A 15,486-nucleotide genomic window follows, 5' to 3' on the forward strand; every position below is an offset into this window, starting at 1 on the left:
GGACCAGGAGGGGTTCCGTAGCCAGGCGGAGACGTCATTTTGTAGTTTAATACGGCGCCATGTGTGGGAAAATGTTTTAAAAGAACAGGTGGAATTCAATCACGGGTTTATTTAACCGCGGCTATCCAGTTTTTATCAATATTGACCAACTGAATCAGTTTTCAAGCATGTATCATGGTTTCAACAACGTTTTTACGTCAGGGGATACAGATGAAGGACTGGCATCTTTTATAAGATAATTAATCAAGTTAAACTAATGTTATCTATACCGATATATGAGGACAATGTAGACCTTGGCTCCTATAGTTTCATCATGAGCTAACGTCTGCTGAGGGAAAAAAAACAAGAAAAAAACGGATTATTTATACTATTAATTATCTTGGATCCTCCCTCTTAAGTAAATATGTGATAAATCCAGCAGCAAGAAGGACATTCAACATCATGTTATTGTTTTTTAATCAATGTTTTATAATTTTTTAAACATTTTTGTCATCTACCATATTTTATTACTTTTTTATATTCTTTATTCGTTTCTGTGCACAACATTGCACTTTTAGCTGCTGGGTGTATGATATCTGTATGTTTGTTGATACTTATTTACTTTCAATAATAATATGAACTACACCTGAATTAGATAGAAGATAATGATCATGATTTGTATTGTTTTTTTTTAATAATGTGTTTTATAAGATTGGCTCTTTAATAGACCACCATGCCAGACCCGGAAGCTGCCTGTTTTCTGACGGAGGACAGCAAACACGTGGTTTTGATAAAGAGATAAATTGAGCGTCGGCCTCATTAACGGCCTCTCTTCCTTGCTGCGGTGATGGAGGCTGGACGTGCTGCGGCGGAGAGACCGACACCAACGCGCGTGGAGCTTCATTTACGGTATTAATACACGCTTTGCACCAGATTGCGTTGTGTATGTCGCAGTTGGTGCGTTTATGCATCTGCGTGTGGCTGTTTGCTGCGGTTCATACAGATTAGTCTTGTTAGCTCGCTGCTGCAGTCGCGCCAAAGCGACCTCATGGTCTTCAATGAGCCGAGCTGGGCCTTGTTCGACATTCACCTCTTTGTAGAGCACTCAGGTTTTGCATCTGTGCATGAATTGTGCAGTAGGCGTAAAGTTTATTATTTAAGCATGTGTGCAAGTGACAGGCCTCAACCCTAATCTAAATTTTAGGATGATTAACATGCACTCATTTACCGGTTTATTAACTTCATCTGAAACCAATGCAGTGAAATACAGCAGTCCTGCAGTAAATCCTAAAATGAAGAGGTTCTAGTCAATTTTTGGTAAAACTGAAGGGGTTTTATGATCCTATTTAAAGGTGTTATACTCACAGGAGATTATACTATTTTGTCCATGTTTATAGCAGTGAGTAGAGTAAATAACAGGAATATGCCTGTATAATGTGAAACAGCACCACAAACTCCATCCTGCAGGATGGTCAGAGCTGAATTAACACGTCTCTGAAAGTTTCAACACAAACTGAACATAATCTTCATCTAGGTAGAATTCATTGCAAGACTGTTAGACTGCATTAGTTTTGGCAAGTTGTACCTAATAAAATGGCAACTGAGTGTAACGCATGTTGTCATATTTCCAGGCATCATTTGCACCGACTGCTTTTTTTAAACTCTCTGCATCTGAGTAGATTCAGAGCCACCTTTGAAAGATGCAAAATGTCAGTTACAATAAATCCACTTGAAGCTTTAGTTCTGCATTATACAGTCAAACCTTAATGATGAGCTGCATGTGAGTCCGTGTTTCACCTGAACCTCATGATTACTCTTTCACTGCACTGATGGGTTTGACTAGTCTGATCCTACAAAGGAAGATTATTTTAATGCAAGTTGAGACTGATCGTGTGTTCTGTTTTAGGTTTTACAAGCCTGGACTGGATATATCTTGGTAAGGTCCGAATCACTGTTTTTGGTTGAAGTGTTGGATATTACATGGTGGTGATGGTTATGTTTGCTGCCTGTTTTATTAAATCCATGTATGTAAAATTAATGCAGTCCAGAAGCACGGCAATAAATCTTCACGAATGATTTTTGGTTTTGATTAAAATTTGAGGTTTTGGAGGCTGTAGTTTGTTGGGCTGTGTAACTGTTGCGTTACGCTGAAAGGTGTTTGATATTTTGTCTGTCCTCATTGATATAAATGTGCGCGAAGCAACAGTTAACCAGCACCGCTTATCTGCAGCCTCCAAAGTGAACAACATTGCTCCAACACTTATTTTTGACACCTTTTTAGTTGGATATTAATTCACCTTTTTTGCTTTTTACAGGTAAGGGGAACACTGCATGAACAGCTGCTGCATTGTCTGTTGTGTTCACAGTAGAGGGGCTATTTGAAAGTTTGCTTCCTGAAAATATGGTAATGGTAAAGCTCTAAATAGTCTTGTGACATGAGATGAACTGTGAAATTCACTAATAAAGCATTATTTAAGTATAAAACTGTATTGTCTTAATTTGCAGATCATTAGCGGTTGTACAAAATGTATGGGGGTTCATCAGTAATTGGACAAAAATGGCAGTGAAATATTCAATGCAACCTAGCAGAGGAAGAAATGGTATTAAATCACTGAGCAGGTAACATTTTTGTGTAAAAACTGGATATTGGGTATAATTTAAAGATCCTAAAGCTGTGTGCAGTATGATGTTATACATTATAGCTAAGTTGTTGGGTGTGTAGAGTGTAAAAATTGAGTCTGAAACAGCTGTAAATTTCTGCTTTATTGAACAATAAAATTACAAGTTGAATCACAAATGGGGGAATAAAAACTAACTACAGTGCTTTAAATGCAATGTATCAGTGCATAACACTTTTCAGAAAGACTCAAGTAAAAGGTAAGGAGTACACTCAAGTAGAAAATCTGGTGCAGTTTGTGCAAAGTTGATACAAAATAAGATGGTTTATTGATTCAATAGTATTGATTTCTGTGGCCTGAAAGTGAACATGCACCAGTGAGTTACAGTTGAGCTCTGTACAAATGTCATTTATCTGAACAGTGTTTAGATTAATGAGCAAGTCTCCCAATTTGTCATTTATGAGCAGTACATTTATAAAGGGTTATAATGCTATCATGTAGTTGAAAGCAGATACACATACAAACGCACTGTCAGCACACAAGCGGATGCTGCTGCATTAGTGACAGTATTACAGTTGTATTCAGTTATAATTACCAACAAATACTGTACATTAATAATTTACAATGTAATGCCATATCTGCACCTGTTAAATGGCTATTAAATGCTAAATAGGGGGCTTAAAGTCCATTATGTTTTCCTTGTTCAAGTGTTGTTCCCTGTAACTGACACAAAATGGAATAAAAAAACATTAAAAAAATATTTACAGCTTTGGTATCCAAGTCAGACACATTTCTGGCACCTGCACCACTGACTTCCAGTCAAATATACGTTTCTTTCAACACTTTATTTACAAAACACTTGTCGGTCAGGTCTAAGTTGGTGCGTCTGTATTTTTTAAGCACAGCAAATTCAGGCTCAAATGTTGGCTTTCACCAAAATACACTCATGTACATCTTTCATTTTACACATTTTCTCTGATTCATGCACAAAATTAATTAATTGCTCATCTCCCGTTTTGCGAAGCAGACATTACCGTGCTGTTTGAGGAGTCAGCGTTACTGGTTCCCACAATGTCTTTACCCATGGCCCGACTCTTTACTGTCTGATCCATAGACGTGCCCTCAAAGAGACGAGCCATGAAGGCGAAGCCGTTCTGCTTGATGTAGGACTTCCCAGCGAAGGTGTAGAGGACAGGATTGGCACAGCTGCTGATGAAGGCCAGAGCCGAGGTCACTGCACGGCTGGACTTGGAGATATGGTCCAATCTGCAGATAAACAGACCATTTTAGACCACAATTATAACTAAATGGTGTTCATATATTTTAAAACACATAATTAGGGATTGTAATTAAATTGGAGTTGTCTAGCGTTCTTGAGCACTTAAACATCTTGTTCTCAAACTAAGTGATATGAAATACTATTAGCATATCCAAGGATGGATTACTTATAGCAACCATAGAGGGACAAAGAGACACAAAAGTGCCATAAAGATTCACATAAAGACACAAAAAGGCTACATAGCAGATGTGTGTGTAAATTGAGCTTTTCTCAAATTTGACATCAAGCAAAACCCCAATGTCAAATTTGCTATTGAACATTGAGGCTCAGTCCATTACTTTGGTTAGAAATTCAGAATTATTAAGTTTCATGTCAATGAAAATAAGCTTAGTTCGAGAGGTTGGGTGAAAATGGTGAAAATCTTTTGTTACTCACGTTTCTCTTGTGGGAGAATTGTCTGGGTACCACTCAGCTGCCACCTTGGTCAGAACAAAACATACTCCATGTTCATTCAACAGATCAGAGAATTGATTTAATAGCAGCAGTTAGTATTTCATGTGATAAATGATAGCATGAACATGCCCTTACACACCTGTATCATGTTGATAACGTGGTACGGCAGCCAGAACAGGCCGAACATCACCACAATAGCCAGGATGAGTTTCTCGCTGCGGACCTTTCTGCGGAACTTGGTCTGCCTCAGGCGTCTCAGGATGAGCACGTAGCTGACTATGATGACTGCATAAGGTAGAATGAATCCCGCCACTGTCTCAAAGGCGTACTGAAACCTCACCTGCACGGGACGACACAAAACAGATGTGCTCCATGTAATGATTGCTTAGACATGAGTGGATCTGTTGAAACGAGGCTGGGCAAGGTAATAGCAAGAAAAACATACCAAATCTGAACTAGTCAAAAAATAATAACAATCTTCATTATTCTAAACCCACATTACAAAGTGCCTGACCAGGAAAAGGACAGTAAATAAAGATCTGGAAAAGCTCTCTAAAGCAGGTGGCAGCTGAGTTCTGTACAATCTGGAGCCAATAAACTGATTTTCGGTTGAGGCAGGTGAAGAAGCTGTTGCAGTAATGGAGGTGTGAAGAGATGAAGGCGTGAAAAGGGTTTGAAATGGTTAATGTTGTGTGCTGCTCAAAGCTTAAATTGCTATCAAACCAAACGCCAAGATTCTTTGCAACAGGCTTTATGTGTTCCAACAGCGAACCAGCAGATGGCAGGATTTGTTTTGTTGTTCGCTGGGAGTCAATTACAACGATCTCTGTTTTGCTAGAGTACAGCTGTTGTGACATCCAGGTTTTGACATTACATTGTCATATAGTGAGCTCAGCATGTCAGGATCAGTGGCTCAGACAGGCAGATAGATCAGTGTGTCATCGGCATAACAATGAAAGGACACACGATGGATAATGTGTCTCAAGGGAAGCATGTTCTGCAAAATAAAATAGATCCCAAGACTGACCCCTGGGGGACACCATACTTGAGAGAAGAAAAAAATGGTGTGGTTATTAGTGGGGACATAGAAACTTCTGTTTAACAGTGCTGTGATGTTTGCAAAAGCCAGACTGAAATTATTTTAAAATGTTGGTTTTCTGCTGTTAAAGGCAAATACTTGGACACGTTTTTCTTGAAATGTTTTCATATAAAAGGTAGCTTGGAGATTGGTGTTCAATTTGGAGGGTTTTTTAAAAAAGGTTGTACACAGAGTTTTTTTTAATAAATTCAGCACACAACCATTAGATAAAGAACTGTTAAACACTGACAGCAGGCAGGGCCTTCATATGGGATACCATTTCTAAAAGGTCAGACAAGGAAATGGGAGAAAGGTGATTTAAAGTGCTCTGTGGTGGGTGATGGATTTTATAGTATGTGCTGTTAGGGCTGACAGAAGCTATGATAGACTGAAGTAAGAAAAACTTCTCACAATCAGCATTACTTTCAGCTGAGGTACAATGAGAGGCCCCAGCTGATCAAAGTCTCAAATCAAAGACAAACCTCACGAAAGAAAAGCAAGCGATGAGACAAAGTCGATATTCTTTAGATTTTTTTATACGATTATAGTGGCCCCGTTGGATGGGTTAAATAAGCAACTGTTCGCTACCAAGTCCACCAGGTCGACTTAAATGATGATGTGTCAGTGTTGTGTTCACAATCTGTTACCGCTGCACCAAAGTGGCCAAAAAAATCAACAGGGTTTAAGAGGGTCCATTTTCTAGCCCTTCTGGAGCTTTTGACCATATTTCACAATCGCCATCAGCAGCTGGACTTGTCATGGACTTCAAATATGCAGTGAAGACTACTTCAGTTAGGAAGTTCTCGTCCACGCTGCCTTAAGAGGGCTTCAGTTTGATCAGACAGACCAGGAATTTGTGATGGTCTGTTTGAGAAAATGATTAATCATATAGTCAATAAAAATAAGGGCTCCCTGGTAGCTCTCCTGGACCTGCACCTCATGTATTAAAGCTTTGTCATTGGTTGGTTTGACTCCAACTCGGGGCCCTTTGCTGCATGTCGTCCAGTCCCTCCCCCCTTTCCTGTCTCTCTTCAGCTGCACAATCCAATAAAGTCCCCCCAAAACAATCAAAATAATAACAGATACTGAAAATAACTGTTACTTTGTGGTCTACTTACATGTCGGGGCAACGTGTGGTTGGGCGCACACACCAATCTTTTTTTATTCCTCTCATCTTTGTCCTCTCTCACGTCTCGAAACACAAGCGAGGGGATCGCGATCACCATCACCACCACCCACATGCCAACGATGACCCTCCTCACAATCTTCCTGCTGACCAGGGACGACACTTTCCTCGGAAACACCACGGCCACCAGCCTGTGCACGCTCATCAGTGTGATCAGGAAGATGGAGGCGTACATGTTGGAGTTGCACAGGTAGAACAGGCCCTTACACATGACGTCACCGAAGACCCACGTCTGCTTGGCCAGGTAGACGACGAAGAAGATGGTGAGGGCCATGAGGAAGCCATCGGCGCACGCCAGGTTGAGAATGAGGAGGGTGGTGACCGAGCGTCGTCGGGTGCGGGCCAGGATGCTCCAGACGATGAAGAGGTTGCCAGGGACGCCCAGGAGGAATACCAAGCTGAGGATGAGGGCACCCAGGGCCGTGGAGAAATCATTGCTCACGACGCTGTCATGCTCTGGGTTTGTGTCGTTGACGAAGGAACGACTGAGGTTGCTCATGCTAGAAGGAGTATTGATCCTGAGGACGAGAGACAAAGTTAGAGTCTAAATATGTCTGGCATTAAAATACAAGGAAGGGGGCAAAGGGTTGGGTGTAATGACTGAAATTTGCATGTTTGGGTCTATAATTGAATGTAGTATTTATTATATTCTGAACATGTATTTATATTCATTAGTATTACTGCTTGGAGCTGCTGAGGGACTGAAAATGGAAATGAGCTAGTGTCTAAATCAATATATCTCTTCTTTTGTATGAAATTGATGTTTTTTGTACATGGCCCTGGTCAATTACAAAAAATGTAACAGGAAAAGTTCAGTTTTGGTGGAATTCCAGTATTTTTCTTTAAATATCCAGACTCAGACAAATGTGTGGATGCCTGTCACATGACTTCTTAGTATCTTTATCTCAAAATGATGATATATAATCTCATAATGATGATTTACTCTCATTTTTTGAAGAAATTGAAGATGAGCTTTATCACTTTTATCATGTTTATCACTGTTGATTATCTCTGCTGGTATACACAGGACTGTTTTCTCGCCTGTTTCACAAAGATACACTGGGTCTACATCACTGATGGTGAAATGCTTTGTCTGTGGCGGCAGACACACGCCTGCTTTCAACACCGAAAGTCAGTCAGCAGATGTTTTTCTCAACTATTCTCACGTGACGGCTTCAAAAAGGCCGGTTTGGGACTGAAACCTGATGTCAGACATGGCTGCCTAACCCTGACCCTGACCCTGACCCCCAGTCTGCTTCAATAATGTTCTTGGTCAGATTTTTATAAAACTGTCCTCACATATGTCTGATACGTTTACACGTCTATGTGATTTAGACTGCCATTGCACCACTCCTCTTCGAAGCTAACAGGAACCAGCATTAAAAAAAATTCCTCTGTAGGAAATGGTTTCTAACTGTGAATGATGAAAAGAGGTAGTAAAAAAAGGGAAAAACTTGAGCGAAATAATGCACTGGTTATTTGGATCTTTCACATATCACTTTATTAAGATTATTGACAAGTTGGGGGCTGGGTCTCAAGAAAATAGCGGAGAAAGATTAGAAACTATTGTTCACCGGTAGTTCACAAGCTGATTCCAGAACTAGAGGATGGCTGCTGGCCTGACGCAGCCTCTAAAATATTCACATCAGACCCTGTAGCCAACAGAGTAGCTTAAACTCAGAGGCAGCATGCTAAAACATGCCAAACCTTAGCAGTACTGCGTCAAAGAAGAGCATTAGAGTATTTCGACACACTCTGATTCACTTGATTTTGTTTCTTCTTCTTGTTTGTCTCTCTTCTTTGGAATCCCTGTGCACGTGGAAACCAGCACCATACAGTGCAGAGGTCACAGGCGGTGACCTTTAAGGAACAGTTAAAGATGTATCCCTGACCAACCCTGACCTTTATATGCTGAATAGAAACATTAGACATGAGTGCTGTAGAGAGGATTTAATTGGTCCAGAGTTGATATTATCTCTACAAAACCACATTTCCCTTTATGAGAGTCCTCATTCCCTGATTAAGTCCTAATGTTCTTGCTCTGGTCCCACTAAAGCAAACTGTTTATTTTCCCCTGGTGGCTTTAGTGAACAAGTAAACAAAGTGAATCAAAGCCAGCCAGACGTACATCCCTACAGAATGCAGAAGTAACAGATGATGCTGTCAGGTGAAAATATTTTTTCTTTCATTAAAAGAAAACTGTTTTATATAAAGGCTTATAATGAAGCAAGAACGAAAACACAAAAATTTACATATCATGACCTCACGTTGCAGTGGATATGCGACATAAATACGATGTCGTAATGGAAAAATTGATGTAATTTATGTTTAAATGATTAACTAAGGAAAGGACTAAAAAAGCATACCGAGAAAAAACAACAAATGGGAAAAAAATGCAGCGAAGGTAAGAAAACAACAAAACAAAACCTGAGAGAATCAGAAAATCACTGCAGCTCGGCAAATGAATTGTCCCTGCCAGAACTCTGTTTTCCAATAAAGTCATGGCGATGGATTAGCTTTCAGCCCAAAGCTTTGAAATAATGAGTCACTGGTTTGTAATAAATCTGCTTCATGTAAATAATCAAGTCAAGAAAAGTAAATTATTATTTTAAGACGAAAGAGACGCAAATGTTAGTGAAGTCTGACAGAAGTAAAAATGTTAATAACAAGTCAAAGGAGTTTTCAGGCAGAGTGACTGACCTTTCCGGGACCTGATGTCTCCCTGTGATATTTGTCAGATCCAGTGATCCCACTGCTGTTATCTCCACTCCGTCCAGCTCTCACACTGTGTCACTTATGTGATGGTCTCTGTTAGCTCAGTCCATAATAAACTGAATCACATCCTGCCCCACAGGCTGCAACATGCTGTGGTGAGAGAGAGGGAGGCAGGGAGGTGTGTCCTTCCTTAAAGCTGTCCCGCTCCCTCTATCTTATCATCTCCATATATGATTATCCGGTGGAGTGCATCTCAAGTATCCGTGCAATGTCACTGTATACATGAAGGAATTTATATAAACAAATATGCATTCTTCTAGAAACTTCCCAGGATCACATATCAAAATGCAAATTTGTGTGTCCTGAGGCACTTTTCATGCTGCATGAGTCAACTTGTTGCATAATCCGAAAAATTAGAGGAGTGTAGGTGATTCGAATTCTTGCACAAGATCCCATGTGCAATGATGAGGAGCACACAAGTGCAAACATGCATAAAAACTCACACTCACTAGTTCATACAAGCCCCTCACATTGACAGGAATGCTGAAAGAAGTGGAAAATGCCCAAAGCTGAAGCTACAGGACTATATGAATGAGCAGGATTTTTTTTTACCTTTATCCATGCAAGGAATGTCTGCAGAACATACGTGGTCGTGTTCAGTGACCTCATGCTTCACATTCACACAGTGAAGACGAACAGACAGCTTTATCTGATAGTTGTCTGTTATCTGCTGTTGTGGCTGTCTGAGCAAACAGCAAATACTTTATCGCTTTCAAATTCTGACTCAACGGATGTGTTAACTTCATTAAAGGGAAAGTCTGTCTGAAGGTGTCGGGCAGTACTGCTACATATCTGAAAAAAGTTTTAAGAAAAGGCTTCTTACAGCTTCTTTTTTGGGGTGCTGTGTAAAATCTGATAAACTGACTCACGTGATGTCACTTGAGTCAGCGTTGTTTGGGTCTGAAGACGAAAAGTTGGAAAAATCTTGGGGTGTGGAGTTAGAAAGAAGTGAGTTCACCACGTGAGGCTAGCAGCACGTGGCTATATCAGCCACTACTAGCATAAAAAGCCCAAATCAACAACGAAACTATTGGCAGTCTGGTTGCATTGTGGGTGATGTAACAATAAAAACAATAATTAAAACAAAAATATAATAATAATAATTAAAACGAATAAGGTATCCTATGCAGAATGACATTCAACAAAAAATAGAAATAGGTGTTTTGCTTAGCTGAAAAAGTGTTTTGCTTAGCTGAAAAAGTGTTTTGCTTGGCGTAGTGTTTGCTTAGTGTTTTGCATAATATAATAAAGACACATATTGTGAGATCATTTCTGCATTTAGTTTTTCTCAAACTTTCATAATGACTTATTAAAAACAACTTGATCAATCCTACTGAAATAATGGATAGTAAAACATGCTGCAGTCATGCTAGCCGCCCTGTGAGGATGGCACTTTGAGCCAAGCGCTAACGTCTGCATGCTAATATGCGCACAGAGACAATGCTAACTTCCTTACGTGTATCAGGGCATGACTTTGCCATGTTCATCATCTTACTTTAACATATTAGAATGCTCACATTACTAACTAGCACTAAACACAGCTGAGGCTGACAGGAATGTCTTTAGTTTTGCAGGGATTTAGTCTTAAACTAAAATATAAGACAAACAGGAATTTAAGTGCATATGCTGAAAAAAGTTAAGCGACCATTAAAATACTTAATGGGTGCCATGAATATGTGTTCATAATTTGGCAGCAGCGGTGGTCAGTTTGCACACGCAATCAAATAGGATGTAAAGCAAAAGGAAAGAGATATCGTGACATGAGTGGGTCATTTTTAGTTACAGGAAATGACAGACTTTGAGCTCAGGTCACTTTAGGGTACTGTTATATAAGGCTCAGGGTTAGGGTAAGTTATATTTAGTGTAGTCTTTTCCTAAGACAAACAGGAATACTTTATCTCCTGAAATACTGACTGAAACAGTCGCTACTGCAGCAATCACTACAGCCATTTTAAGAGTGAAATGTGACCTGTAAATGAAGTCTTAGCAGGTCAGGACGGGTGTGGCTCACTTTCCGGGTGCTGAATGTGACCAGGATGAGGTCTGTTTACTCATCATATATAGACAGTAAATACAGGACATATACCACCATACAGAAACCTGGTATCTCCTCGACAAATCAGCGTCTACAGGAGAAACGAAACTTTGGAATTAATTCTGGTGGTATTAAATTGAAGGTCATTACATTTTCCGGATACAAAGAGAACCATTAAATCATTGACCTCCATAAAATGCATGTATGGAAAAACAGCTGTGAGGTTTTAATTTGATCATAATGATGTACAATTTAAGTACATTTCTCCATGTCTGGCAGCTGTCACCTCTTTGTCTTTATGGTTTATGGCTCTCATCTTCCACTTTACTGCTCTGTAAAGACTCCAGTATGATACACAGTATATAGTATATCCAACAGCGGTTGAATATAACTCAGTACATTTACTTAAGTACAGTCCTAAAGTACAAATCTGAGATACTTTCACTTCACTTGAGTCTCTTTTTTCCACTTTCGTTTTGTATTCCACAACATTTCAGAGAGAAATATTGTACTTTTTACTTAACTGTAATCATTTGTCAGCTACACACAAATGCAACTGAAACAATAGGTTCATTAATCAATTAGTCAGTTGACAGAAAATTAAAAAATAATTGGCTTTATTCTGATAATAGTGTCAGTCGCTTTTAATGCCAAAACATTTCATGGTTCCAGTTTCACGAATGAGAGAATATGCTGCTTTCCCTTTCAATTCTCCATTATTGCCAAGGTGTCACTTTGGGCTCTGAGTAACAGTGATGGCATTTCTCACTGTTGTCTGAATTTTTACAAACCAAACCATCAACCAATCAACCAATAATCAATCGATTAATCCAGCAAATAGACAGCAGATCACAGACAACAAAATCGTTGCAATCCTATAAGAGTTAAAAACGAGCTCCATCTCAACCAACTATAACAATAAAATCCTGCTTTTGCATTAATGCATGAATGATATAATATGTTAGAGTATAACTGTCACACGTTACATTTTTCTGCATAATTTACCTTTAATGCTTTAAGAAATCACAATTATACTTACATAATTTTACTTAAATTACATTTCTAATGCAGGACTTTTACTTCTAACAGCATATTTCTACTGTAGATTGTGGTATTGATACTTTTACTCAAGTTAATGTCTGCTCATAAAAAAAGGGCATTGCGATAAGCCTGTTATTGACATGTCTGTCAGTTATAAATATAATAGGCAATAAAAACAACATGAACAGTAAAAAACTGTCAATAAGATAAAGTTTTAGCTGTTATCGAGTACTATTATCTAGTATATATACTGTATATGTTGACTGTTATACACCAAATTACCAAGGCAAATTCCCTGTATGTGAAAACCTGCCTTTCACCACATGATGGTGTCACATCCACAGGAATCAATCCCTCTGTTTGTTCGCCTCCCATAAACTTGACACTCAGCAGTTCCTCCTGTGTGTTGCACTCATCCGTCACATTGCAACAATTTATCAGCCACTCAACTCCGCAGTTTCACAATCCCCCAAAACTTTCCATTTCTAGAGGCGCTCTGCCTCAACGACTGAACATGTGCAGACGTAAAATACCTGCGCGTTAAACTTTTTTTTTTTTTCCAAAGTTCAGTGTTGTTGAGCAGTTTCCTCAGTGTTCAGTAGAGATCGATCACACATGAAAACTTCCTGCCACTTTGGAAAACTGAGTTGCTGTCCCTCAAGTCAAAGGCAACTACATCTGAAAATTAGATCTAATTGCGGATATACTTTTCTTTTTATTTCTTCTTTTATACACTTTGTCCTATTTCATTGCCTGCTGTTGTTTTATTTTATTGTAATTTAAAACTAATTTTTGCTCATATGTTTCCTGTGTGAGCAGGGAAGGGGCTACAACTGTATGTCATTGTGCAATCCTGTGTTTGACCTTGAAAATGCATCTTTTTCTCTCCATTTTAGCTTTACAGCTACAATAAAACCATCATTTACACTCAAAAACCGTCTTTAAAACTGAGTGGATAACTCAGACAAATGACAGCTGTGTATCAGGAAAGTTAAGGAACTTGAATCCAAGGCGCATGAAAAAGCGGGAAAAGGGTAAAGTTACAGTAAAGGAGCATTTAACTGTAAACTTTTCCTCTCGCTTTCTTTGTTATCACTCATTTTGACTGTCAGTATCACACAGATGTTGATGTCGAAAACTGCGATTTGACTGGAATCTCAGCAAATCACTGAGGAGAGCACTTGTTTCGCTTTGGTGACAAATAAAAGAGAGCAAAAAATTAAATGTGAGGAGGACACAGGTGTTGTCAAAGGTGGAAGAAAGAACTCTGATCTTTCACTAAAGTAAAAGTATCAATACTTCAGTGCATTTATACTATATCGCAAGTACAAATCATGTATTTAGAATTTTTTTGAAGTAAAATGTAAAAAAGAGCCCCATTTCAGTCCCATAGCATATCATATTATTGGATCATATATTAATGTGTTCATCACTTTGATATTGCAGCTGGTAAACACTGAACTATTTTTTATCTACTTATAAATAATTATCTTATGTACTGCTGGGTAGCTTGTAAATTTCCACCTAAGCATCAATTGCATTTTACAGACACAATAATATCATGCTTTAATTAAATTTAATATTTATGTTTTATTCTTAATCTGAATCTGGTAAGAAAGTAAATGTTGTAGAGTAAAAAGTATAGTTTGTTCCTGAATTGAAGTGGAGGAAAACTACAAAGTACCAGAAAATGGGAAAACTCAAGTAAATACCTCAAAATTGTTGATAAATGTACGTAGTGTTACTTCCCCCCATCTGCTCAGTGCAGAGGGCTCTGGCAAAAACAACCTCAACCTTGAGTCAACTTTCACCACAACACGCTGAGACGTCGTCCAGTAAAGGAGCTGAAGTATATGATCACATCAATCTAATATCAAATATATGTCAGATCAAGCATGATAAGAGGCAAACTGATGTTTAAAGTGCTGACCACTTTTAGTTGTGGTATGTGAGGCCACTTAGGGTCAGATCAGGAAAAGATAAACCAGAGGTGGTAAAGTTTAGAGAGGGGGCTATTAGGATTATTTACTATAGATGTAGACATAGATTGTCACAAAGGAGAACATTCCTCAGTGGGACAATGCCCAGAGCATGATCTGGTCTTTAAGATGGGAAAGGTATGGGTGGAGTTAGACAAACCGTCATGCTATATATTGTTTTGTCTGTATGTTAAGGGCAGAGTCTTCTGATCTGACCCTGAATCTCTCTCGGATGGCCGGCAACTGATCTGATACTGCTTGTTATTAAAGGTCTCTTCAACTCAAGCTTGTATCAGCTGAGTTCTTCCTCCGACCACTGCTCGGCAGAACCTGGCTGATAAACTTCACAGCCCATCAAATACATGGAGGCGCATGCTGCTGATTGTTCTGTTTGCGTCCTGATTGTTGTGAAATGTTCGTCACCACACCTTTCCAGGGTCGTTATCGGTCGTCTAAGGATTCAAAATTTAAAGAACTTGTCACTTGGTCTTAGCTCCAGTACAGTGCAGTGAAATGTGTTAGAATAAGATTTAAAAATAATATTAATAAAAGACATTTCAAAGACACGTACTGTATGTGTAAGTGTTAAAAGTTAAAGTGCAGTCATTATATAGTGCTGTACAGAGCTTTGCTGTGACTGGTTGGCTAATTAGCCATAGCAAGTTGCAGAATGAACAGCTGCTTCAGGGACCCTCAGCCACCACGGACCCCCCATATGGGGGTCTGATGGGGTTATGGGCTATCAGGCTTTGCCTTTGGCCCCAAAAAGTCCTGTGTCCGCCCTGCTGGTAGCACTTTTTCTCTCCCCGGGCAGACTGCAACATCTTGAGATCAGTCCAGAATCCAAGACCAGCCCACACAACCCCAAGAGGACGACAGGGAGAGTGAAACAAGCCCCCAGTCACACGCCAGTATAACCTAATGATTGTGAGAATTGGAGGAGGGTGAGGATGGAGGACAGAGGGGAGAGACGGGAGGTGGGGGGTGGGGGTTGAAGGAGCTGGACCGAGGCAGAGAGAGCCAGAGAGAGTGTGTTTATTTAAGTTTTTCGTCTCCTGACTCA

General features: G+C 39.4%; 1 protein-coding gene and 1 long non-coding RNA gene across 2 annotated transcripts; one reads left to right on the forward strand and one right to left on the reverse strand.

Annotated features, from left to right (window-relative positions):
- The first annotated feature begins 820 nt into the window (after positions 1 to 820).
- LOC121615111 lies at positions 821 to 2,523 on the forward strand. The gene is made up of 3 exons (XR_006007248.1): positions 821 to 888; positions 1,886 to 1,915; positions 2,295 to 2,523. It is a non-coding gene; the product is annotated as an uncharacterized LOC121615111 (long non-coding RNA).
- Positions 2,524 to 2,723: 200 nt separating this feature from the next.
- ltb4r2b (leukotriene B4 receptor 2b) lies at positions 2,724 to 9,416 on the reverse strand. Its single transcript, XM_041949292.1, has 5 exons — positions 9,294 to 9,416; positions 6,526 to 7,111; positions 4,469 to 4,669; positions 4,312 to 4,355; positions 2,724 to 3,863 (listed from the first exon to the last, which is right to left on the reverse strand). The coding sequence occupies exons 2-5, from the start codon at positions 7,090 to 7,092 to the stop codon at positions 3,602 to 3,604; spliced, it is 1,074 nt and encodes a 357-aa protein (XP_041805226.1). The 5' UTR covers positions 7,093 to 7,111; positions 9,294 to 9,416; the 3' UTR covers positions 2,724 to 3,601.
- Positions 9,417 to 15,486: the final 6,070 nt, after the last annotated feature.

Source organism: Chelmon rostratus, chromosome 12 (assembly GCF_017976325.1).
Source record: "Chelmon rostratus isolate fCheRos1 chromosome 12, fCheRos1.pri, whole genome shotgun sequence".
Lineage (NCBI taxonomy): Eukaryota > Metazoa > Chordata > Actinopteri > Chaetodontiformes > Chaetodontidae > Chelmon > Chelmon rostratus.